The 26,675-nt window shown below is 45.4% G+C and overlaps 1 protein-coding gene and 1 long non-coding RNA gene across 3 annotated transcripts in view; both read right to left on the bottom strand.

Annotated features, from left to right (window-relative positions):
• Window positions 1-563: 563 nt before the first annotated feature.
• Window positions 564-12,788, bottom strand: LOC148758450 (uncharacterized). Its single transcript, XR_016020593.1, has 2 exons — window positions 5,969-12,788; window positions 564-1,053 (listed from the first exon to the last, which is right to left on the bottom strand). It is a non-coding gene; the product is annotated as an uncharacterized LOC148758450 (long non-coding RNA).
• Window positions 12,789-14,168: 1,380 nt separating this feature from the next.
• Window positions 14,169-26,675, bottom strand: part of MTRR (5-methyltetrahydrofolate-homocysteine methyltransferase reductase) — a 38,187-nt gene continuing 25,680 nt past the window's right edge. For both annotated transcript variants that reach the window (XM_074329095.2, XM_088796427.1), the window contains exon 15: window positions 14,169-24,848. In XM_074329095.2, coding sequence (XP_074185196.2) covers window positions 24,704-24,848 — 145 coding nt within the window. In that variant the 3' untranslated portion in view covers window positions 14,169-24,703. The remainder of the gene's footprint in view (window positions 24,849-26,675) is intronic.

Below are 26,675 nucleotides of genomic sequence, written 5' to 3'. Positions count from 1 at the left end.
ACTTAATTTTTAGCATGTTGGTGAATCAATTTAACACTTTAAATTCTTTAGAAGATAAGTTATACAGAAAGCCCGAATCTTTTTCTTCAGGAATACAAGGACAATCCCCAGTGCCAGCAGCATATTTCTATGTGCTGTCTTATATCTGGGGAAGATTTGGGACCATCACCATAAATTAGAAAAACAAAACAACTTACTGGGTCCTTAAAAGGAGTTCAGAAATAAGTACTGCATTTTTTTCTTTTGGAAAGCAAAACTGAACAACTAAAAGTTTATATACAATAAATGAGATAAACACACACATATATATTTGGGAGAGTTTTAATGCTTTCTGTTTGTTCCCCACTTGCCTCCCTCAGGACTAGGGACAAAGAAAGCCTGCCTCAGTTAGGACACTTTACAGTCACCTTTTCCAGGTCCCTTCTTTTGATACCACACTGTCCCCTTAAGTCCACTGTATTTTACAGAAACCTCCTGAAATCCCTCACTCTCTCTGAACAGCTTGCTCAGCCATTGCTCTTTCACTGAAACCCCGAGCTTAGTTGGAGGCTGCGTTCTCCAGGCCGCCTTCCCAGTCTTGGAAGAAGAAAGGAAGTCTCTTCCCCCTGCCGGCCAGTGAACAAGTCCAGTGATTCCACAGCCTCTTCTCTCCCACTTCTGTTGTGCCACATGGTGATACCTCCGCTTTTCTGAGCATTGCTGTAGGTTACTTCTCAATTCACCACTCTCCTGTTCAGGGACGCGGCCCTGAGTCAGCATTCTGTCTCCACCTCATCCCTCACCTACCAGACTTCCTAGAGCCTCCTTCTGCCTCGACAATGACATGATATCCACTCCAGTGATATCTCCTTCCAGGTGTACATTGTCTCCAAATGGCTTGGCCACAGCCCAGGTGGTGCCATTGCCCAGGGCAGCTCCACCTTGAAAGGTGCAGGTCTGAAATTCTCTGCTCTGAGGACAATCCCCTTTCCTTGCCTTCTCCCCCTGCTGTGCAGTCCACTTTCACCTCACAGATCAATTCTTCACTTTCTCCATGGAGGGGTGATGTGTGAGCTTCAAATGTTTCCCCATGGAAATTCATGCAGAACAAAGTGAGAAAAAAGCAATTTCAGATTTTATCTTTATATCTACTGTGAAAAAATAATAAATCAAATATATTCCAGAAAAATACACCTGTAGAACAATTTGCTCTTGTATTAAACATTTACAGTGATGCAGTGCATACATTCAATCACTTCTGCCTTCTTTACAAGCTGGGCTCAATGCAAAATTATGTTATATATTTCAAGTGGGTCCAGATGACATTTTAAAATTATATTTCAAATTTTATGTTATTTGGAACAAAATAAGCTGATTCAATGAAGAGGATTTAGATAGAAGAGCATCATGTGAGACTATCAAAAGAGTATAGATCTCCATACTTGCAAAGGACATTTCAGAGAAACAAGAAGCAAGAAAGCACATTGTGTCAAGACACTCTTCATGTAGCTCACCTTCTTCTTCTTTTTTTAAAGATTTTATTGGGGAAGGGGAACAGGACTTTATTGGGGAACAGTGTGTACTTCCAGGATTTTCTTCCAAGTCAAGTTGTTGTCCTTTCTTTTTTCTTTTCTTTTTTTTGTAATTTATTTTTTTAAATTTATTAGGGTGACAATTCTTAGTAAAATTACATAGATTTCAGGTGATGGAAGGAGAACTCACCTTCTGAACTGACAGAAAGGTGTAAACTGTTATTGGAATTCTCCAAAAGTTCCACATTTCATTATTTAGAGTTTTGAGTGTTTTTTTGGCCTTTATATTAAGAGGGCCCTTTCGTCCTTCCAATGAATGGAAAATTTACCTACACACAGTTTTATTTGTATATGTTACAATTGACCCTTGTACAACGTAGGGGTTAGGAGCACCCCTGCCACAGCCAAAAATGCACGTACAACATTGGATGCCCCAGAAACCTAACTACTAGTAGCCTATTGTTGACCCAGAACCTTGCTAACAACATGAACAGTGGATTAACGCATATTTTATGTTATCTGTATGATATACTGTGCTCTTACCATAAAGTAAGCTAAAAAAAAAAATTGTTAAGAAAATCACAGGGGAAAGAAAATACACTTACAGTATTTATTGAAAATAATCCGCATATAAGTGGATCTGAGCAATTCAAACCCATGCTGTCCAAGGGTCAAGTGTATATACATATACACCCTGTGTGTAATGGGATCATGGATACTGAAACATGGCTCTCTCTCAAGAGTGGTTTTCGTGGGCCAGGCATCTTGCAGCTGTGTTCACGTTGACTGGTAGTCATCAGTTCAAGCTTGTTCTATTGGATGTATTTGTTCCCTTGATGGTGGTGAGGGTTTCACAATGTAGGCAGTATGTCCAAACTCATCAAACTGTATATCTTAAACATGTACAGTTTTTGTATATCAATTATACCTCAACAAAGCTGTTCAAAAACTAAAAGGAAAACCATGTTTTTATCCAAGGAAGAACGGAATATGGTGTGCTGGAGAAAGGGTGCGTGTAATACAACCTTATAAGTTAATCCTCAGCGGGACTGCAGAGCAACCCCTTGGACCTCTGGCTTTCCTTAGCACACATTCCCCTTTGCCTACGGAGCATTCGTAAAAGTTGTTTACGACATCATAGAATCGTCAGGAAGCTGGGTGGTCCTGTCTGGGCCGCCACGCAAGAGGGCACAGGATCTGAAGAGCACGCGAGGAGTGCGGTGTGGGGTTTACCCACGAGGTCTTCCGCAGTCTCGCACTGACGACTGCGTTTCTTAAAGGTTAACATGGATCTTCACGTAGTGACTGCATTGGCACAGCTGGGAACAGAGGGGACTTGGAGGTTATGCAGAGAAAAGGGCCATCAAATTATTTCCTAAATGGTAGGATTTATTTCAATGCTCACATACAATTGAATGATACAAACTATTTACATAAAATATAAGTACAAAAACTAAAGTGCAATTTATACTGCACGTAATTCAGATTCTCTGATTTTTGTCCAGAAGAACATTGGCAGACAGAGATGGCAGGGAGTTGTTAAAGGAAGACTGGGGCACTGTTAGCAGTACTTAGGGTCATTCTTCACGAAGTTATTGTTTCAAAAAGATGAAGAGGTTTGGCATATGGAGATTGTCAATTCACCAAGAGCAGTGACCAAGCACAGCAGTTTCACGTCTGTCACAACAGCTCAGTTTACCTTATAAATATGCTTGTTTCCTTCAGACTTGAGGCTGGGAGCATGTGTGAGTTGGTCTCTGCTGATTGGCTGGGTAAGCCCTGCCCACCCCTTCCTTCCTGAACTTCCACAATTGACCCAATGCCTCAGACAAGGAGCTCCCTGCCTGGGCTGCCACAACTGGTGTCTTAAACTGAGCTTTGAAAACAATGTGTCTGTCAGGTGTCATTAAACCATCTGGACAGCTCTCAGGGGAGCAGTTAAGACCAGCAAATTAAATTGCAACTTTTTATTGCTCACATCTAACAACAAGATTTAGGATGACGATAACAATTAAGATTGTAAAAGCTGAGAAACTGAACGGTTCTCCCAGTGACCCAGTGAGGAATACCCAGCAAAACGGGCAGTCCAACAGGGCAAACCAAACTGGCTTCTCATTGAAATGAAGGGGCCAGGCCACACTATCTCTTTCCGTAAGAGCTCCACCGTAACTAATACAGGCTTTAGATGTAATTTTTGAGAGGCATGAGGTCGGCAACTCACCCACTTTTACCAAGGTTTGAAGCTGACTTTTGAGAATGTCCAATGACAAAAATAAAACAATTTCAAGTATAGGTTCATTTTGTGTCACAGGACAAGCGATGTGACTTCACACAAATGAGGTATTTAATGTTTCCTGGCTTCAGAAGTCACATCCAATGTGTAACAGCTATTGTGACACACACACTGTAGAAAAATCTTACACTGAACAACGTTTATACATTTTCTCTGCTGATGACTAGTTTTAATGATGAATCTGGCTGCTCAGACTGAAAATCTACACTGTGCTTTCCCTCAAAGTGCTGACGCTGAAGTCTGACGTAGGTCAAGTCGTGGTGTAGGGGGGGAAATCAGGAGGAGAAACACTAACTTTCTTAGACAAAGCTAAGGATGACACGTTTTTGCAAACTTGAAACAGTTTGAAACTGGCATAGGAAAAACAACAACATAAAATCAATCATGTGATGGTCTAGGGAGTTCCCATCGGCCAGTCACCGTATCTGTGGCAGCTGTCACCAGCGTGTGTCCAATTATTCTTGTATCTGTGGGTTTGCTTGAAGAGCAACAGTGAGCAAGCTCTCATTTCTATAAGCATCACACTGATGTTTGTACCACAGAACAAACACTACAGTGGTGTGTGTGGGGGGTTAGTTTGGTTTTGGAAGATGTAAAAATTAGAGTGATGTCAGATTCTGGAAGGCTGAGAGAGGGTAACCTAAATCCTGAACAAGCCATCAAAGGTCTCACGGAGCCACATCCCCAATGGAGCATCACGATGGCTTGTGTTGCTCATTTTCTACCCCTGAGATCAGAGAGACTTATCAGAGCAATTGTCTTTAAAATACGTCTGATCAGTCCTCTGCATCTGATCGGAACCAACAACCACATCCAAGTGAAACACACGTCAGCATTTTAAACAAGGCGCTGGCACATTTCTATAAGAAATTAAACCATCTACACTTACACAGTGGGAAGCTAGATTTTTCCAGATTCCAGAGCACCCTGCCTGTGTCTGAGTCTTAAACTCTGAGCTACTTTGAATCTGTCATGTTGTGGAGCATTAAATTGCCAGATCATGAAGAAAAAGAGGAATACATTTAACTCCTGGGCTCTGATTACTGATTAAATTAGGAAACGTGGGCTGCTGCTTCTTGCCTGACCTGCACTTTAGTTAAGACACATGTAGGCTGATTTTCTAGTGCCAGCAACGTGTAATGGATTTTGCCCTGCTTTTCTCCTTTCTGATCTGAACACAATAAAATATGTTTATCTGAATGAGATCTGGTATCAACCTTTATCATGGGTAATAAGCTTGATTTTTTTTCAATGGTAGGGCTAATATGATCTTTAGGAAAGACTATATGAGGTGACTTTTGCTTGGAACTGTACAATTGGTGTCAGGCTCTGAATTAGGTTTTTATGATGCCCTAAGTCACTTTGCTGTGCGGATTGTATTTTAAATACAGAACAGCTCTTCATTCCTGATGCTTCTGATACTGAATTTCTGATAATGACCTATATTAAAATTGAATCAAACCTTGCTCCATCTGCTAAAAGAAATGTATAATTCATCTTTAATAGAAGTCCATTTTTTAAAAAAGTATGAAATACTGTCATTTAAAAAATCACTGCCAACACTTCAGCTTTGCAGCGAGGCAATCAGACAGGGATAATATATCTCATTCATTGTTTTTCAGAATCCAAAAGAGAGAAGAAGCAAAGATGAAAGCTATATATTTTCTTTGGTATTGCAATCTTGAAACAAACAAACAAACAAAACCTAAATGCCTTGGTTTCGTATCTATTGAGTTACAAACATCTTTAAATTTATTATAAATCAGTTATTGTTAGTGTTTTGAACAGGAAAAAAACAGCAGAAATAAATTCCAAAACGGTACCTGGTCTGCAAATATTTCATCCTACATGGTAACGCATTGTGTGATATTTGGTGTGACCTTTTGTGCATTTCTCAGGTCAAAGCAAATATCACCGCACGTCCTCCCATTTCACCACGATTAATCAGAGAACGGAGTCAGCATGGCTTTCTGGCGTCTGTCGGGGATAACCCACTGGCCAGTAATCAAATACTAGCTATGTCGTGTCAACAGAAATGGCCAAGCACAACATGGGTGAATGAGTGGTCGTGCTGCTGCACGGGACCAACGCAATCACCTTAAAAACAATAGCAACGAGTCTGCATACGGATGGTTTAAGGGTGTTATCTGAATACTCTACTCACTTAGAAATCGATTCCAGGAGCTGTGGGACTTACGCAGGCCCAGAGAACAGCTGCTCTGAGGCTCATGCAGCACGTCGCATCTGATCACGGTTCCTGTTACTTGTTCTGCCCCCACCGGAGCCCTCTTTCGAGAGAGAAATACCGAACCTGGGTGTAAGCAATGGACACACTTCAAAACTGCATGCAACAACAACAAAACCCCAGTGGAGTATACAAGACACTCTGGGGCTAAAGAAGCTGATTGCCTTGGGGCAAGGTAGATGAGGAAAGGGTTTGCCAGTGTTGGGGACATGTTCATGACTGATGCTGAAGGCGAGGAAAACGTGGCAAGGAGGCATCGGGATGTCTGTAATTCAAACACCATCAAGGCTGCTCTTTCTGTGCATTGGGAAGTGTCCACACAAAATGATTAGCTGAGTGCAGACTTGACATATTTTCAATGTAAAGTGTCTTTGGGTGTCAGTTACACTCCAGTGTATTTCCTAAGGGGATCTCTGGAGACATGGAATTGCCTGAGCTGAGACTTTGTCCATAACCTTGAAGGTGGCCTGACACACTAACTACCAAAGACTCCAGCTGAAACAACCACGTAGGCTTCGATTTCCATGATTTTCACCATTTTGCAGATAAACAAGGAAATGAGGACCCCCTCACTGAACTCTGGGTCATTGATCCTGGAAGAGTCCAAGGTTTACAGTTATAAGACTGTGGGCACGGACCACGGGTCTCCACCTGGGACCTTCCATCACACTCGGCTTTGGAGTGACCAGGTCCCCTTCTTTTCAGTCACTACTCCCCTCCCTTTTCCCTGCATTTGCTTCCTTTCTCGTTAGTATCACTCTGTGGGCCAATGGGGCCAGACCCCTGGATTGCCCTGGGCCACGTACTCTGACTCTTCCTGAGCACAAAGGCTGCTTCACGGGGACCCCCAGCCTGTTCATGGCTAATTCCTCTCCACTTCCTTCACTAAAGATCTCTGCACAGCCCTGCTTACAGACAGAAACCTCTTTATCTTCCCACTACAGCATCAATGCCAATTCTAGTCAGAATCTACCTGAGTGGGCTTAGTGAATGGTCCCTGAAGGAGTGGGGGAGTTCAGGCGCCCCACATAAGTTTTCAGGGGCTGGAGCATAAAAATACACCTAAAATGAGATGGGCAAATGTGTGAGGAAACACCTGAGTCTGGGGACTTCCTGTAACTAAGTCTGACCCAGTGTCCCCTGAGCGCCTCCAAAGGAGCGCACAGCATTCAGGGAAGACAAAGCCCAGTGTCATCAAAGACATTGACCTGCAGCATGCAGCAATCCTGTGTTCTCCTTTCTGTAAAATGTTGCTGCACTCACTGCAGGGTCACTACATGGTGACTAGTCTAGTCTAGAGAAAGGACGCTGACCAACACTGGGAATCACGTCCAAAGAATTTAAATGTGAGACTAAAGCCAGTTCCCTAAAGAAAACAGACCAAACTTTAACCTTAAAATTCATCTGTGATTAATGTCATTTAACATAGGTTCCTTTAGTGGGATTAAATTGCTTGGTGCAGCTTATATGTATTTATTCATTCCTAATTGTGCTCCTTATAGTAAAAGAGAAAAGTGAATGAAAAATTACACCAAAATGAAAAATGTGACAAGTATTCCCAGAAGGTTTTGGCAGGAATCCCAAACATCCTGGCCTGAAGGAGAGCCGCTGTGTGAAGGACAACATCCCAGGGAAGGGTAGGCACCCTAGGAAAGCCCATGGGGGGGGGGGGGCTCATGCAGTAACAAGGGGTGTGGACGTGAATGAAGCAGAGACACGTGAGCAACAGAGATGCAGGGATGGAAAACCAAGTCAGTGCACAGCTAGTGAAAATACTGCGGTTACAGCTAATGCTATTCTAAACAATTCTTTGTCCGTTAAATAATAATAATTTAAAAAGATATGAATGACATATGATGGCAACACACATTAGGATGCCTAAACTCCAAAAACTTGACAACACCGATTACTCACCAGAATGTGGGGCCACAGGAACTGTCATTCATTGCTGGTGGGAATGCAAAGCACTTCAGAAGACAGTTTAACAGATTTTTATAAAGCTACACACAGCTTTATCATAGTATCCAGCAATGGCACGCATAGGTTTTTCTCAATAGATTTTAAAACTTAGGGGCACACAAAAACTGGCACACAAAAGTTTATGGCAGCTTTTTTCATAACCGCCCAAGACTGGAGGCAATGCACGTGGCTTTCAATAGACAAAAGGATAAACAAACTGTGGTCCATCCAGACAGTGGACTATTAACCCATAAAAAGAAGTGATTGATCAAGCCACACAAAGATGCAGACGAATCTTCAATGCCAATTGCGTTAAGATTTCTGATTAACTCCAGAAGCTCCTGTACGCTGAAGAGAGCGCTGAGGGCCAGTGAAAGGAAGTCCAGAAGCCGGATGTGGCAGTGGCTACGCAGCCCTTGTGTTGCACTCACATCTAGATGAGCCCCATTTTGATTGGTCTGGAAATTCATTGGGAAATTTCTCAAGAACCCCACAGCATTCTTTCGATAGAAACTCCTATAAAATGAGTTTATTCCGCCTCCTCACACCCTGGGAACTCAGTCAGGGCTGAGACAGGTGTGTTATTAACTCATGAGGCTGCTTCGCTCCCGGCTCTCTGGCTGACACGTGAGGGGCTGAGGAGTCTGGATCCTGGTATAATCAGGGGCCCAGTGAGTCCCTGAAAGCAACCTGGTTGGAAGGAACTCCAAATACGATGAGAAATGACATGGGCAGAAGGGGAGGGCAGCAAAACACTCCCCAAGGCAGTATTAGCTCCAATTTACAGATGGAGAAATGGAGGCTCAGAGGGCACGCAACTTTCCCAAGGTTATGTCACAGGTCAGTCAAGTCCAAAGTCCTGTCCATTCCATCCGTTCTTCCTTGGAACCAAGAGACTGGCCATCACACAAAACGTCATGTTTATACACTAGTGGTTAAATTACCCACTGGGGAAAAAATACAAAATGCATCACTTCCAACAAAAATGTGAAGCATCACCTTTGAGCGTGCAAAGAACCCTAACGAAGTATATTTGAAAAAGATTTGAAGGTGTAGTTGAAAAAAATGCAAACGTTGTCTCAGGGCGCCATCTAGGGGACGGCTCCTGAAGTGACACGCTCTTCCTCGGTGCTGCAGCCCGCTCGCTGCATACGGGCCGGGCCGGCTCTCTCCCAGGGCTCGTCCACGCAAAACATCTTCCCACGCAGAAGTCTCCCAGTTTGGGGCTGACACAACTGGGCATCGGAAAATGCCTAACCCTGGGCAGGTCTCCATTGCTTGTGTTTCTCTTGTTCCTTTGGAACCTATGCGGCCGAGGCAGCACGCCAGGCTTTCACAAACAGCTAGAAGGGCAGTTACCTTGTCCCCACCTCGCCACCTGCACCACCACCAAGAGCTCTGCCCGGAAGCCCAGGCCCGGCTGCCTCCCCCGCACACCTGGCTGCGGCGGCCGCTGCCCTCCCCCACCTCGCTGGCCTCCTCGGAGGCAACTTACCGCTGCGGTCCCTGCACGTGCTCAGCGACGCTGCGCGCAGAGGCGGGCGCGGCGGGAGGGCCGGGGGAGGCCCGAGACGCTCGGCCTCGGGGAGGCCACGCGGAACACAGGCTCCAAGCACTGTCAGGCCCGCTTCCCGCTCCTCTTCCTCTTTCCCCACATGCCCCCTTTCCCTTCCTGAACCATTCAGTCCTCAGGTGCCTGAGGCTTAGCGGGGCGTGGTGAGGGGGCATCCCTGCCGGTGGGGCTGGGGGAAGGCGGCTCGGCCCGGGCAGGGGTGGAGGTCCACAGAGAGGGGCGGCCCGGCTGGGGAGGCGGGCGCTGCTGGTCACACAGAGGACGCCCGGCGAGGCCCCAGGGCTCTCGGGGACAGGAGACCTGCAGGGCCGTCCCCGCACACAGGTCCGGGGGCGTTTGCACCTTAACCACCCGGCTCCTCCCCAAGGGAGCTGCCTCCGCCTCACCTGTGATCACAGCAGAGGCTGAGTACCTGCCCCTCAGGTGTCCCTGAGCCCTGACTCCTCCCTCTAAGCTGGGCCCCTTTGCTGCTCCCGACACCGCGTTCCGGGGCCCTGGGCCCTGGGCCCTGGGAGGTGCACCCCCTTCCCAGGCGGAAGGACAGTCACAGAGGCTGCCTCCTCCTAGGTTCTCTGTGAGCACAACACGCTCCTACCCACTGAGACTCCAAACAGACAGGAAATTCCCAGCGCAGGGGTCCACTGCTAGAACATTCCACAGTTATCACCCACTGCCAACATGCGCCTCAGTTCTTCGGGTCTTGATTATAAGGTCAATGAGGTTTAACAAAGTGAAAGGACTTCGTGAATGTGATGTCTCCTGGTTTTCGTCTGCAGCCTCCAGGGCTGGACAGCTCCCAAGCTGGGCCCTTGAATAAAGCACCCAGGGTGTCCCACCAGCGACCACTGCAGGTCTTGATTCTAACACTGAAGCTGCTCCAGGAACCACGAGCGATTCCACACAGGTTGTCACTTCTTAACACTTTAGGGCTCGGACTCCCCGGCATCAATGCCAGGTAGGGACAGAAGTCCTTTCTGCTGCACTGATAACGTATTTTATTATAACACGTGGAAGATGTATGACGCTCTCCATACGCAGATACTTTGTCATTAGTTAAATGCATCATTCTTGCAGGTGCCCGGGGACGGCTGGGGCCACTGACAGCTTTACGACGATTGTATAGTCTTTGTGTCTCATGCAACTAAATATAGCTCTCTACGTTGAAAAATTTCAAGACTCACATCTGTCTGCATAGGGAAAAAATGGTGCCTATCAAATTTCTTTTGAATTTGCTTAGATTTTTGCTTTGAATATGATAGTTTTGCTGTTATTGGTCAGTGCTGGCATGAACCCCTCACCCCACCCCGTTGGTTAGGTGGCTGATTTTCTGTGCGAAGTCTAACGATGTCTCAACACACCAAGGACAGATTATGTTGTCTCCCTAAGCACCCTAAAGCCTTAGTTTTGGATAATCGCTTGCTTTTACCTATCAGTCCTAAAGTAAAATCCATCCAAGTCTCTCACCTGCCTCTGCTAATGTGTTAACATGAGCAGCCTAGAGTTAAACTGTCCCTTCTGAAGACTGTAGAATCAAGTTTCCATAAGTTTAACCACTTTCTCCATGTGGCATGCTTCTGGATCGTGCAGCATCGTGCAGCCGTTTGGCACAGCTGCTCAGAGAGCGGAAGCAGGGTGTTAGGACAGGAATGGGTTTTGCGCCCTGTCTTCTGGGAGCTCAAGACTCTCAAAGGACTCCCGTCTCCTAACCCCGAGAGGGCAAGTGGGGGGACTACTATCTGTTTGCAACACAGACAGTAACTTTCATGGCACATGGATGGCACAGACTGCAAAGTCCAAATTGATAGTGGACTTGAACCCGAGAATGTTTTTTGTCACTGAGAGTTGTAGAAAGTTTCAAGATTGACTCTTGGATGTAGGTAAAACCTCACGTCCCATCATAACTGAGTCACCCCAGAGGGCTGGAGACTTAAATACTGATAGACATGGGTCTGCAATGTAAACGGACGTACAAGCTTCGGTCCTATTTCACTCCTGGGAAATTTAGATCTGAGTTGTCTTGATGGCAAGTGTTTCATACTGGCATCTGTGTAATTCACAGACAAGGTGTTCATGGTCCAGGGAATGTGTTCAGTCTGCCAGTCTTGGCCACCAGAAGAAGGAACAATTTATACAAGAGGGGAGGGAGATTTATCAGAAAGTAAGTAGACAGACGAGGGGAGAAACTGAGCCCATCCTCCTCTCCTCTATGGACTGACTCTTGCCACTGATACTTCTGGAAGAACAGTCTATGGAAGAATTATGACATTAATGCTTCTTTTAAAAAACTGCCTAAATAGTTCTATTTTGACAAGACCTGAAGTTCTAGAAGCTTGTTTTATGATGAAACATATCATCTGTAGGTGTTGTTTTCTACTTTGGGTTTTATGTTTGTTTGTTTATTTATTTATATGGTGTTTTTGGTAATGAGTGCTTGGGGGGTGGGTAGGGAAGCTGCCCAGCACTGCTCCTCAGGCGGAAACCATGGCACCAGCCTCAGCCAAATTCCCCAACTTGTGCTCACTTCCGGCTGAGGGACCTTGGACAGTGTTTGCCTGTGGTGTACAATGTTCCTTCCTCAGCTCTTCTGCCTCATCAAAGCCATTACTGTCCTGTCCCCTGCAGAGGAAAACCAACCCAGGGGGATCTCAAAGGAAATTGCCAGAACAAATAAAGTCCCTATTCTGGGGCCTTTTTGGGTTCTTTGCCAGGTCACACAGGAAACACACACTTCAGACACCAGTGGAAACACTCAGGTGTTTTAGCACTCAAGGATAACAGACCGTTTCAGGAGTCCAGAAACGTGTTCTGTCCTGTGCTGACTCTTCACTTAGAAAATGAGAATTAAAAGTAGTTCATGCTTAAATAGAAAAGAAACACGCTTACTCTTCTGGCCTCATATCTTGCTGAGGAGCTACAATAGCATTTTCACTACAAGCAAAGGGATAAAAGCAACAATGAGAAATAGAGTTAAAACTTGTATTTTTTCATGGATTGGCCTTTGCTTTGTTTCCCACCAGGGCTCTGATGCCCCAGGCACGGCAATAAAATGACACGCTGAGAGCACTGGGCTTTGAGCTTGCATGCAGCAGATGTGATGGAGCTGAGAGCACTGGGCTTTGAGCTTGCATGCAGCAGATGTGATGGAGCTGAGAGCACTGGGCTTTGAGCTTGCATGCAGCAGATGTGATGGAGCTGAGAGCACTGGGCTTTGAGCTTGCATGCAGCAGATGTGATGGGGCTGAGAGCACTGGGCTTTGAGCTCGCATGCAGCAGATGTGATGGAGCTGAGAGCACTGGGCTTTGAGCTCGCATGCAGCAGATGTGATGGAGCTGAGAGCACTGGGCTTTGAGCTTGCATGCAGCAGATGTGATGGAGCTGAGAGCACTGGGCTTTGAGCTTGCATGCAGCAGATGTGATGGAGCTGAGAGCACTGGGCTTTGAGCTTGCATGTAGCAGATGTGATGGAGCTGAGAGCACTGGGCTTTGAGCTTGCATGCAGCAGATGTGATGGGGCTGAGAGCACTGGGCTTTGAGCTCGCATGCAGCAGATGTGATGGAGCTGAGAGCACTGGGCTTTGAGCTCGCATGCAGCAGATGTGATGGAGCTGAGAGCACTGGGCTTTGAGCTTGCATGCAGCAGATGTGATGGAGCTGAGAGCACTGGGCTTTGAGCTTGCATGTAGCAGATGTGATGGAGCTGAGAGCACTGGGCTTTGAGCTTGCATGCAGCAGATGTGATGGAGCTGAGAGCACTGGGCTTTGAGCTTGCATGCAGCAGATGTGATGGAGCTGAGAGCACTGGGCTTTGAGCTCGCATGCAGCAGATGTGATGGAGCTGAGAGCACTGGGCTTTGAGCTCGCATGCAGCAGATGTGATGGAGCTGAGAGCACTGGGCTTTGAGCTCGCATGCAGCAGATGTGATGGGGCTCTATGAAAAGCCTGAGGCATGAGGGCACTCCCTTCTCCTAAATAAGTATCTTTTAAAGAAAGTGAGGGACTCCCTTTTTCTATATAAAAGCACATAACCAAAAAACTTAACACAGTATTGCTAAAATCATTAAAGGAAAAACTTTTATTCTTAAGATCAAATAAACATAGTGAATAAACCATCGTTTTAGAAATAAACTAAATTCAAGTTTTAAACAGTGGTTTTCTATAGAGCCATACTCTAAGGACCATATAAACCACAACAATTGATAAAACTATGGCTGCATTTTGCCAAATACGGCCTCAAAAAATAAATTTCTGACATAGGAATTTTACTCTCTCTAAATGCTGAAAATGTATATATTATTTTCATATTGATAAAATTCTCTGCCCCCACCTGGGTCAAAATTAGAATAAAAAACACATGGCCGGTTCCATGGTGTTTCCAGAACACTAACTGCCACGGAAAGGGTGCCTTGATTGACAGGCGCAGACTTGAGTTGCAGACCCATCACACTTACACCAACCACTGATGAGGTCTTTGCAGTGATCAAAACAAATAGCGTGATGGTAGATAAAAGCCAAACTGGATGCATAATTACATGATTTGTAAATGGCCTACATACTCCAAATAAAAGGCAGAGGTTATCAGATTAGATAAAATAATAAGACCCAAGTTTATACTATAAGAAAAGGAGCTTTCATAGTGCAGACACAGGTACATTAAACGGTAGGAAAAGTTATACCATGAAAACGGTTTCCGAAAGAAAGCTATGTTAATGTCAAAGTAGATTTGAGAAAAAAGAATATTACCAGGGAGACAAACAGCAGTTTCATGAGAAAAGGTCAATTAATGAAAAGCACATAATCCGAAATGCTTACACCTAATAGTAAAGTACATGCATTTTCAATATGTATTAACATATTGAAACTGGGTTGACACTAAAGGATAAAGAGATAAACCCACAATTATAACTGGAGACTTCCCACCCTCTTGTCAAATATTGACAGACGGCGCAGACAGAAAATCAGTACGGATAGAGAAGACTCGTACACTATAAAAACAACGTGGCCTCACTGACAGTTACAGAATTCTCCACCCATGCACATGCTTTTAAAGTGAACATGGAACAGAAGCAAGATAGGCCATATTATAGGTAATAGGTAATAAAACAAGTCTCCAAAAATGAGAAGGGATTTTCATCATACAGGGTATGTTCTTCAATCACAAGGAGTTAAAATAAAAATCTGCAAATTTACAAACTAAACACACTTCCAAGTAACGTATCAGTCAAAGAAGAAATGACAAAGGGGTATTAGACAGTATTTTCAGATAAATGAAAAGGAAATAATAACATATTAAAATTAAAATTCAAACTTGTAATGTGTAGCTGAAGCCATGATTAGAAGAAAATTTATAACATTAACATTTATAAGAGAAGAAAAATCTCAAATCTATTATTTAAGCGTCCATCTTAAGAAATAAAATTAAAAAAAAAAAAAAAAAAAGACTAAGTTAAACCCAAAGCAAGTGGAAGATAGGAAAGAATAAAGTTAAGAATAGAAGTTAATGACAGATTACAGAAACACAATAGAGAAAACCAATGCAACTAAATCTTGTTTCTTTGAGAATATAAATAAAATGGATAAACTGCTATCTAGACAGACTAATCATTAAAAAGAGAGGGAGAAACCATTTTATAACTTAGATAAAATAGACAAGTTCCTTAAAATGTACAACCCACCAAGTCTCACTCAAAAAGAAACAGATGACCTGAATACCCCAATATCTATTAAATAAACTGAACTTGTAGTTAAAAATCCTTCCCACAAAGAAAACGCCAGGCCCACATCACATCAGATGAATCTTTCTTCTCAGGGTCCACAAAGGTATGTAAGAAAGTAAGGAGGAATCAATTTGATAGCTGACAAAAGTCACAAAACCAAAATAAGAAGGCTGCCATTTGCCCAGAACTTGACAATTGTCAGAAACAGTATCATGCATTTTCTGTCTCAAGAGAACATTTGCTATTTGTTTCCCCCTTCTGTCTATGATATTAGTTCAAGCTGTATAACCCACAAGAAGCAGCAGGAAAATCACAGCCTGTATCATAGGCAGCAAAGTGAACATACAGAAAAAGGACAAAGTTTGCCAAGGGATTTCATGACATGTGGAGATAGCCGAGACCCCACCTGGCACCAGCCCTGCAATGTGGGGGTTTTATGTCCCTGATGTCTCTACAAATAAAAGTCCTAAGTGTGCTGTTCACCATCTTTTTATAATCATGAGCACGGAAAGACCGTACACCGGGAAGCTGACGCATACAGTCTTCCTGTGTCATTTCAAACACTATGTATCCCAGTCCATTGTTCAATGAATACTTACACCAATTTGTAAGTGATCTCACCTACAGGTCCCCACCCTCAATCTGTGATTCCTGGTTCACCACCAATTCCCCCACACAAAGCAGCTTTGGGGTGTGGAGCAGATACTCGGTTTGAAATAGGAGCCCTGTGAGGGCACCCCAGAGGTTTATGTGGGCACTTGTAACAGAATCCAGTCCAAGCCATTCCCACGTGTGAGGTTCAAAGTCAACATTACAGGATCCTGCTGTCGTTTCCAATTGCATTGCCCTCGGGGCTAAATTCTAAAAGCTGAGGAAATAACTGCTTCCAATATTGAGGTAAATCGGAGAACTTCAAATGCCTCGTCCATTTTCCGTTTTCCGCTCGCTCCCTCTGAAAAGCTGCTCTGCTTGGTGTTCCTTTTCAGTTGTCTCTTCGTCTCTTAGCAATTAATTTCCACTTGTCTGGAGGCTGGGCTTTCAGCCCCCCAGATTCCAGACACCTGCAGGGTAATATTACCAGCAGGAGAGCCCGTGTCCTCCTGGGCAGGGCCTCTTCTGCTGCCACAGCCCCAGGGCTCTATCCTCTGCGTTCCTCCTGCCACAGCTCTGGGTGCAGCCCTGTCACCTTCATCACTGCTACCTGATGTTCTCACAGCCAGAGGATCTTTAACCTGATGCCTCTGGCCATCCCAAGTGCTGTCTACAGCTGCGTGTGCTGCATTTGACTTGGGTCAGAGTGAAAGCTCCAGGAGGGCAGGGACGCTGGGATAGTCTCACTCACTCACTGCAGTGCCCTCAGCTCCCGCATAGGCCTGGCACACACTAGAAATGCCTGCCAGTGATTGTTGAACCAACTGCAAAACAAGCAGCTGGTTATTGATCTTCCTTCACTCAACTTATCAGCAAACGTTTTTGGATAGTCCACTGGGCGCTATCCTCAAGGTAAAGAAAGATGCAGTGATATGGTCTAGGTTAGAAGGAACCTAAGAGTTCAGTGAGAAAGCATCCTGTGAATAATGCCAACCCAGCATGGTCACCAGCTATGGGAGTGGTGACAAGATGCAGTGGTTACATGAGCCAAGGACCAACTGAGCTGGAATCATGGCAGCTACACTGAGCAGGTTGCCTCTGAGCTGTGTTGATTGACAGATAGGAGTTGGCCAAATCCACAAGCAGGGATGGCACATGGGAGGGTCATTCCAAACACCAGGTACAGCATTTTTAAAGGCACAGAAGCATGAAAGTGTAGCATCTTTTTCAGGAGGTACAAGCAAATTTCTGAGTTCTTTGAACAAGAAATTGGCTTGTAGCAGTGCTCAATGAACATTTGTTGGGGGGGTGGGGGGGTAGATGGATGGATGAATGATGGAAAAATGATGGATGGATGGATGATGGGTGGGTGATGGATAGATGGATAGATGGATGGATAAATGGATAGATGGATGATGGAAAAATGATGAATAGATCAATGAATGATGGATGGGTGGATGGATGGATGAATGCCTGGATGGGTGATGGATGGATAGATGGAATGATAGATGAATGGATGGGTGGATGGTAGATGAATGAGTGGATGGATGGATGGATGGATGGGTGATGCATAAATGAGTAGATGGATGATAGAGGATGGATGGATGAATAAACATGTACATTACACTGAAAATGCACAGTTCACAGCTTTGTAGCTGAGCCTCCCAATAACGTCCTCCCTCCTGCAGCTGCTCCCCTTCTCCTAGGCTGCTCTGCCCAAATCTCTCCAATCTCAGGAGACTCTTCACTCTGAACACGGAGCTTTCCCAGCCAAGCAATGCCGAGGGGCTGGGAAAGGTCACAGAGCCAGTTCTTTCCCACAGCCCCAGCACTGAGAGTGGAGGGTTCCTCCCTGGGGCTGGGAGGGAGCCCGCATGGCCATCATTAGATTAAGGCCCTTGCTGTAAACTGAGCAGGGAGGGCGACATGGGAACGTGAGTTCCCCTCCTTGTACTCTCGCTTCACCAGTCTCTAGACACTAGTCCTTGTTGCCGTGGGTGGAATGTGCAGCCCCCTTCCGATGCTGGCGTGCTGCCCTGTCCTGGAGTGCAGGCCCAGTGCCTGTTTCAGAGACACCCATTGATATGACCTCATGGGTGGTTTTATTTTTATTTGCCTTAATATCTTAGGCCCACAGCTATGTCTTCTCAGCCTTTCTCGCTAAATCTGAAATGCTCAAACAGCTGATAAACTGCAGAAAATTCCTTTCTTCTGAGAGCCGTCTTTGACCAAACTCCAGAAACTAGCTAACGTAGGCTGCCCTACTTGCTGAGGCTTCGTAGAAACTTAGCCTTTCTCCCCCAAGGCTGACCGTCCTGGGGCGTGGGCTCCACCTCTGGCCTCTGGTGAAAGGCATGCTTAGCGGTACTCTGTGCTGTGGCTGCTCTCCCACACGTGCCAGTCACTGATCACACAGAATGGGAGACGCGGTGCTCTAATACTGCTTGAGCCCAACTGGGATTCAGCTCTGGTCAGCTTGGGCACCCTGAAGTGGGAACCTGGGCCCCACGCTGGCACCGTCGGGACCACTTTACAAGAACTGAGGTGTTAGTGCTTTTTGAGGACCAGTTTGAGTTTTGGCTATTAATCCTTCAGTTAGCCAGCAAGTGGAATTGCAGATTCGTGGGCAAGCAGTTCTCTCCCTCCATTTTGCCCTTGATCTTTCAGGTTTAATATTCAACAACTGTGTGCCCTAGAATGGCAACAAGTGCGGGTCTAAAATTACAAAAATACATCAGTGAATCGCTAACGGGCCCCACGTGGCAGCATGTTTCCAGATCTTATTATCAAGTCACATTCCCCCTCTGGAGTTTTCTAGTCCAGCTGCAAATGAAACCTTGCCTGGTCAGTCCCTTTGGACCATTAAGAAGGAAAAACGGAGGTGAGCAATAACCTCCTACAATTCCAGCTTATTTCTCTGCAGTTACTAATGAGGGTGCAAATGAGAGCTCCATCGTGTACGTGGCAAAGTCCCCCTGCTGTAGGTCTTGTGATGGCAGCTGACATGTCACTGAGAAACTTCTTACAAAGAAAAGACAACCACCTCACTTCCCCTTGAAAATACTGAAGTGGAAAAAAATCTTAACAACCCATAGCTACGTTCTGAAATAAAGGAGGAATTTAAACGGCTCTTACAATGGACTCATGGTCTTTTGTTCGTCATGCATCTGGAAAAATAGGAACATGATTTAGACCTTTTCTGAACTCTTCCTTTACCTGTTAACCTTTGGCAAGTGAATATAGGCTGCTGAAAGGTGCTGAGTTAACTGCTGTTGAATCAAGGACCAAGGAGATGGATGTGTTCTGGAACCATGCAGTGGAATGGCACTTGGCAGGGGCACTAAAAACCAATCAAATGACCTTGCCATACGTCACACGGTCTTCTGAAATCCAATCCTTGTTTTGTTATGAGGCATAGCTCTAGCATTTTACAGGTGCCATCTATGTATCATTGTCAAAATGCCTGTGTTTAGGTGGAAACACCTTCCCAGTTGCTAATATTGATAAAGGTGTCCTATTTCCTCAAAGGCAGATGACATGACACAGGCTTTCACAAAGTCTGCCAGTCCGAGTTCTTGCCGTGTGAAGGGAAACAGGCCAAGAGGCGTGTGTATCATTAAGCTTCACCCGTGTTTAACTAGTCTCGAACTCAAAATGCTGTCGGAAGTTTTTTCAGAGAAAAAGAATTAGAAGTGTCGCACCATACACACCACTAACTTCATGACTGATCGCTAAAGAACCACTATGCATAGTGTCTGCTGTCTCGCACGGGCAGAGTGAAGGGCTGTCCGCTGCCTTTTCAGAAAACAGAGACGGAAAATGTGGTTCTTGTGAGTAGAACTTGAAGCTGCAGATACCCGGGACGTCTCCTGGCCTTTTTTTAAGCCACGTTTGTCACCCACTGTTGGAGGGAAGAAATGATGTCTTTTATGAATATCACTCTTGTCCTTGGCTTATATTGTACTATTTATAATAAAGATCAGCTTTGAAGTTACAAAAGGTGAATGTTCAGAAATTAGCATGTATTACAACGCATACAAATGGAAGTACCATTCTGCATTTTCTCTTCAATTTGATGTGATTTTAACGACACCGGACACTCTGCTTTGTAGTAACTGGGTAAAGGAATGGCGTGATGACACTGGCTGCACAGGGCTTAGGATCTTACAAAGCGGGTGCTAGTTTATGTGGCCCATGGGGAATTCGGGGAGGTGCACGTGTAGCTGGGAGCAAGCCCATCTTCTCCCGCGACTGTCAGGGCTGGCAGACAGCTCCATCAGAGCTGGTGCCTCCCACAGGCCACACTGTAAAGGGAATAAAACCTTCCTGACCCAGTTCCCCGCCATTTCCTGACTAACACATGACAGCAGAACTAAAGAGCCTCTTCAGTAACCACCACTCACCCTCAGTCACTCTGAGGCTGTGTAAGACACTAACCAATGAAGAAAGAGCACTTTTTCAAGTAACAGAAATAGTGAAAGCAAAGGAATGACAGTCGCATACTAAGCATTCTGTATTCCAACTTCCGTATCTTCATAGTAGAGCACATTTTAAAAACGGCAAAATTGAAGCATGTTTTTCTTTCATTGCTTTTTAATGAAATTCCTTCTGAATGACACAAAGCGCTTCCCTCTGGACAATGCTCGTCACAGGTGACCTGGGCTGCGTCCTCTGTCTGAGGCCACTCTGGGGTCAGCCCTGGCCCCCCCAACACGTGACACCCCAGCAGGTTGTGGTTTAACTCCACCTCCTCCGTGGGACAAAATTATTTTTAGTAACTACATCATGAGACATGTGATAATGGCAGGAAAGAAACAGTGAAAGTTTCCGTAACATTAGAGTAAAAAAGATTAATACAGCATTTAAACGGGAACTTAGGAATGTAAAATGAGGGCCAAGATGATAAACACAAAGAAACAGGACTTGAGTTATTATAGTTCGATTCTGTATTGTGTGACCACCTGATCGGTATGTTCCTGGTGACTTTTAACATTTGGAGAACAATTATTGGTTCCTTTCGGTTCCCCTTCATAGGCGAATGCTGCTTTGAATACAGGTGTGACCCTGTGACAGGACCCGCTCGTGAGGAAGCTCTGCACACACAAGGCTCACGCTGGCACGTCTGCACGAACCCCCGACCTGCCCTGCGACCTGACAGGTAACGCGGACACAAGAGGCGCTTCTCAGATTTTGTCCTCGGCAGGATGTGATTACTCTTTTTTCTCAGCCATCGTTTTCTCTGGTGTGAAATTTTAAATCAAGCAAATCAGATATAAAAATATTTACAAATAGCCAGAATCCATCCTAAAAATAATATTGTGACATTCAAGCTTGAAAATTGTTCCTTGAAGATCAGTACACAGAAATTATGGAGAAAGCCACTTTGGAACAGTTGCCAGAGTCTTAGAATTTCTTGTTCTTTTTCTTTTCTTTTTTTTTTTTTAATAAGGGAAAAGAAAAACTTAGTGTACGACCCAGAAATCCTACGGCTAGGTATTTATCCAAGTGAACTGAAAATTTATGTTCATGTAGAAATCTACACGCAAATGTTTACAACCTAATCATAACTGCACAAAACTGGAAGAAACCCAGATTACCTCCAATAGGTGAATGAACAAACAGTCGTGTACCACACAAAATAATATTACTTAGCAGTGAAAAGGGACCAGCTACCAACTCACACAACCACAGGGACGACGGATCTTAAAGACATTTTGCTAAATGAAAGAAGAGTCACCCCAAAGCCACCTGTTGTATCATTCTGCCCCTATCACAGTCTAGAAAAGGCAAAATTAGAGGGATGGAAGAGAGCAGCGGCTGTCCGGGTCCTCCAATACAAGGAGTTAGGGCTCTTTGGAGGCGTGGTGGGTGGGTTCCCACCCACTGGGGCAGAGAACACGCAGATGACCCTGGGGCATCTAGGGGTGCCAGAAAATAAGATGTGCTCCAGACAGGAGGCAAGTCAAAGGGACACAGGAGTCACCCTGAAAGGCAGCGCGATAGCCACAGAACAATGTGAGCAACAAGGAAAAATTAATGTGGAACTGTATTATAATCCAAAGCATTCAATACCCAGGAGCCCATGCTGATAAAAAATACATAAATTGGGAGAAGGGCCAAATTTCCTTACAGAATTATAGCTGATGTCTACACACTCCTCCATGCCTCGCCCACAACAGATGTAAGCTAGTCAAAGGACATTATTCAGAGGAAAACCCCAAATCTAGGATGGCCTCAGGCAAGGCCTCTTCCACCTCCCCATTTCTTTCCTGTCCTCTGCCCCAGGAAGTCCTCACCGGCAGCTGCCCCACCTCCCTTCTCAGGTGACGCTCCCTCACTAGTGTGCGTCTGTGGCTGCCCAGCCCCTTCAACACCGCACACCAAATCCCCTTTGGACGGGCCCTTCCTCCTAGCCTTCAGCACTGACTTCACGGAACTGTTTTATTCGTCTCCCTCAATGCAGGAAGCTCAGCTCCCCAAGAAGGAGGCGCTTCCTGCCCATTGCTGCGTCCACTGCACTTGAAGGGGCGCTCAGTACCTGTGTGGTGAATGAGCCCGCTGGGTACTGGGGCTGCATCCCACGGCACCTCCAGCACCGTAAACCAGCCCCAAATATTCCGCAGTCCACTTTCATTTCCTCCTGATGCCACGAGTCATTGGCATGTACAGTTCTTCGCTGTGGTCTTTGTGGGCTGCTTTTGTGGTTGATTTTCAATTCTATCAGGGTCGGAGGACAATGCCATAACTTATGCCGTTTCTTGAGTTTTCATGGTCAATTTAAAAAAAAAGGTTTCAAGTACAACTGGAACCAGTGTGGGTGCTGTTTGCTGGGTGCAGCACATACATCATCTAGTTTGCTAACTGTGAAGTTCAAATCTCATACTTTATCTGACAGTTTATGACTAAGCAGTGATCCCGTGTTACGGTGTCTAATTCAGTTTAGAATCCTTCAGCACGTATGTTGGTGAGTTAGCATTCTAACGAGGAAAGCCACATTGCGACAGCCACGAACTCTGCTGTTAATCTCACCACTGATTATGGGTAACCCCCCACCACCACACACACACATAAGATCCTTACAGTAGCGCCTGAGGCTTAACCCTAAAATGTAACAGCACCACGTCCACCACTGGGTCGGAAGGCAGCTCAAGTTGACAAGAGGAACAAAATCCTGTCCCTGACACACTCACAACCACTTTGAATTAGATTTTCATGCAGGACGAGGCTGGCCCACCTAGAGACAGCTGGAGCCTCTCAGGACAGGTGGTAGGAGCTGCCTTGGGCCTGGCTGCTGAGACATTTTTAATAAGTATCTGCCCGTGTGGCAGAATCTGGGCTGAGATCTATGCTATCATCTGTCGATCTCTACCCACCTGAAACTTGGTATCTAACAGCACCTGACAGAAATAACCTGGCTGTGGTGCATAAACAAGACGGCTCAGGCCAGGTGCCAGCACCCACTGTGATTGTCACTTTCTCTTTTTGGATCTGTTTTCAGGTCACATGCAGATGTTTTCATATGGCGTTATTTATTTATTTATTTAGGTTTGCTTCTATTATAAAAGCAAAATGAGATTAGAGAATGGAACAGAGAGCCATAAAGCCTTATCAAACCTTAAGATGAACCTTCAGATCTTTTTCTAAGAGTTTGCTGGATGCGACCCCCAGCTCAGGGGGTCGGCCTTTGCCACATAGAGATTTGTTTTCTAAATGCCAATCTCAAAAAAAAAAACACCCAAAACAATATATACTAGCGCTTAGGAGAAAAGGTATTCAATCCCTTTACACTTAGTTTTGTTTTGACAAATTTTAGGAGAGAATTTGTCACCGACACCGAGGACTGTACTGTCTCAGTCCTCTCGGGCTGCGATAACAAAGTACCAGATGCTGGGTGCTTATAAACAACACATTCACTTCTCCCAGTTCTGGAGGCCCAAGGCCAGGATGCCGGCCAGGCCGCGTCCTGGTGAGGGCCGCCTCCGGGGTATAGACGGCCACCGCCTTGCTGTGTCCTCACAGGGCAGGAGGCAGGAGCTCCAAAAGGAACAGAAATGAAGATTCCGGGGGGGGGGGGGGGGGGGGGGTGCAGAAGAAAAAAGCTACAGTTTTACTAAAGTGTGTGTTTGCTCACATCTGTAAATTGAATGCAAATGCTCCTACATTCTGGAACTTTGCTATTAAAAACAAGTAATTGTGATAAATCATATGTCAAAATAGGATTTCAAAATATATTTCACATTTCTAGCATCCTAAAAAAAGAAAATCTCTATATGCATTACCTTAAAATACTTTTTTATCAGAAATATAGTTTTGGTAATAAACAACCATTTGATATAGTTACATACACATGTAATCAGATATGCTGATTACACATGTGCCATTTTAATACATTAATATAAATACTCTTTGTGGCATTTTTCATATAAGAATAAATTATTTTCACATTGAAAAAACCTTCACATTAAAAAAAAATCACAAGATTTAACTACCCAGGGGACGCCAGTGCCCACCTAAGTGCCAGGCGGCCTCCCATGTGCAGACGGACACCCTGCGAACCCTGAGGTCTCTGAAGTCCCCAGGCCGCAAGGCGGCCCCTGGCCCCCGGATGCGCTGGGGGAGTGAGGGCCGGCCGCTCAGGGGGCCTGCAAGCCAGGGCGTGTGCTGCCATCCAAGCCAGAAGTTTGCTGCATTGTTAAGTGCTCCACTGCCCATCCCACTGCCTCCAAATAAAGTTAAAATTGAAAGTCTCAGGCTTCAATCAAGTTGTCTTTTAGTACTTTCAACCAAAAAACGTAATCCTCTCCATTTTCTGATTTTACGACCAAATATCCTGAAGATAGCGTTTTTCTTCTTTTAAAGCAGCCAACGTCTTCATTGCCTCTAGTTTATCAACTCCAGCCTCTTGGCTTATTATTTCTGCAAGGGCATCATTTACATCCTTGGCCATATTCTTAGCATCGCTAGGAAAAAAATAATATCAATGTTTAAGAGAGACGTTTTTTACGAATCCTCTTTAATTCACGAATCTAATTCCCCTTCCCTCCACGTAGCCCTCCCTCCATTTCTCTGGAAAGTGTCCCAACAGGTCTTGGAGCCCCAGGCACCTGTCACTCTGCCCCTCGACAGCGGCCTTCACCGGTGACCATTCTAACAGGCACAGCCGACCACACAGCTCACAGCTTACAGTCCTCTAAGGCGTCCACTTCCCAGGAGCGGCCCAGCTCTTAAGTGTCCAAGGACCTTGGGGGTGGCTCCTGTTACCTGTCACCCCCTCCCCCTTGTCATGGCGCACAGTGGGACCCGTCTAAGCCTTCCTGTGCTTGCGCAAGCACACACAGATTAACAGACAGGTTACTCAGAACTTCTGCATGCCTGGCCCTTCCCTTCCCCACGTGCTGTGCCGTCTCAGCTCTTTTCACCGGCAGGAAGGGTAGTACCCTCCCCGGAGCCCCAGCAGGCCCAGGAATGGCACTAGCTGCATTGTCAGCACCTGCGGCTGTGGCTGTGCCGCCAGGGAGCACACGTGTAGGGGGAGGGGCGCACCTCACTTATCTCTGTCTCCCTCACCCCGGACCAGCACCAGGCACTCATGAAGCACTGGAACGTTTGCTGAATGAACACGTGTCGGCCAGGACCCTCACACAGCAGGCACGGAGCCTGCCCTGCCCCTCCTGGCAGTTTCTTTAAAAAGCTGCCTGCAGTGGCTGCTCACCTTCCTCATCCACACCCCCGCCCCCATGCCAACACGGCTTCTACCCCTCAGCCCAGGTCACCACCAGTGGCCGCCGGGTGCCACAGTACTGGTCCCGTCTTCTTCTGACTTGTCTATCGCTGGCATGTACTGTCCCCTGGGCTTAGGGTCAAGTTCACTCCTTCCATGGCTCTGTCTGCTCTGCTTGGCCCTGCGTCCCGGGGGCTGGTCCCTGACAAAGGCTGTGGGGTGTCATCCGGGGCCCTCAGCACTGACCACAGTATGAACTCTATCATGTCCCCCACAGATGTAAAAAGGGAAGCACCAGCGGTCGGGAAGGACTACGTCTGGGTTCTCGTCGTAAGACGTTAAGATGCTCTCCCCATTCTCGATGCTCAGCGGCTCCTGTACCTGAACCATGGGTTCTGCCTCTATTATTTAAAGGTGCACCCCAACTCCACTGTATTTGATCACTGACCGTCCTCCACAGACAAAAAGAAGATCAAGTACTTAATTAAAAGCTGAATGTAAATGAACACAAATCCAGAATCTCTGTCCAGCATCGACCTAAAGCCGTGCTTTTCAACTGCGTGAAAAACCCATTAATGGGTCATGAAATCAACTGGTAGCCAAAGCTAGCTTTTCTCAAAATTAAACAATTGAAACAGAAGTTACCAGAATGGGTCATAAAAATAAACAGAAAAAGTTTTGTTTTATGAGACTCAATTCAATTATATTTACATGTATCCTAATTCACTATGCCTGCATTTCTTTTTCTGTATCATAGTGTAAAAAACAAACAAACAAACAAACAAAACAAAACAAATCTGACTTGGTTACTTAGAGAAATGTGTGAAATGTCAGGGATGTGTCAGGATAACAAAGAGTAATTTCTTATTTCAAACCTCCTTTTTCATTAGCAAGATTTTTTTCAAGTCCCATTAAACTAAGTAGAAAAGTTCCTAAAATTTTTATTTTCTATGGCCACTTTGGGTTTCTCTAACAGCCCTTGCCTCAGAAAGGAGACAAAATTAACATAAGAATGACTCCGGCTATGCCAACACAGACCTTACAAACTACGCCTTGAAGAAAAAGG

This window comes from Rhinolophus sinicus, chromosome 3 (genome assembly GCF_057876585.1).
Source record: "Rhinolophus sinicus isolate RSI-liver-muscle chromosome 3, RSI-T2T, whole genome shotgun sequence".
Lineage (NCBI taxonomy): Eukaryota > Metazoa > Chordata > Mammalia > Chiroptera > Rhinolophidae > Rhinolophus > Rhinolophus sinicus.
Note: the sequence above shows the minus strand (reverse complement) of the source record. Positions and strands in the feature narration are given on the sequence as shown.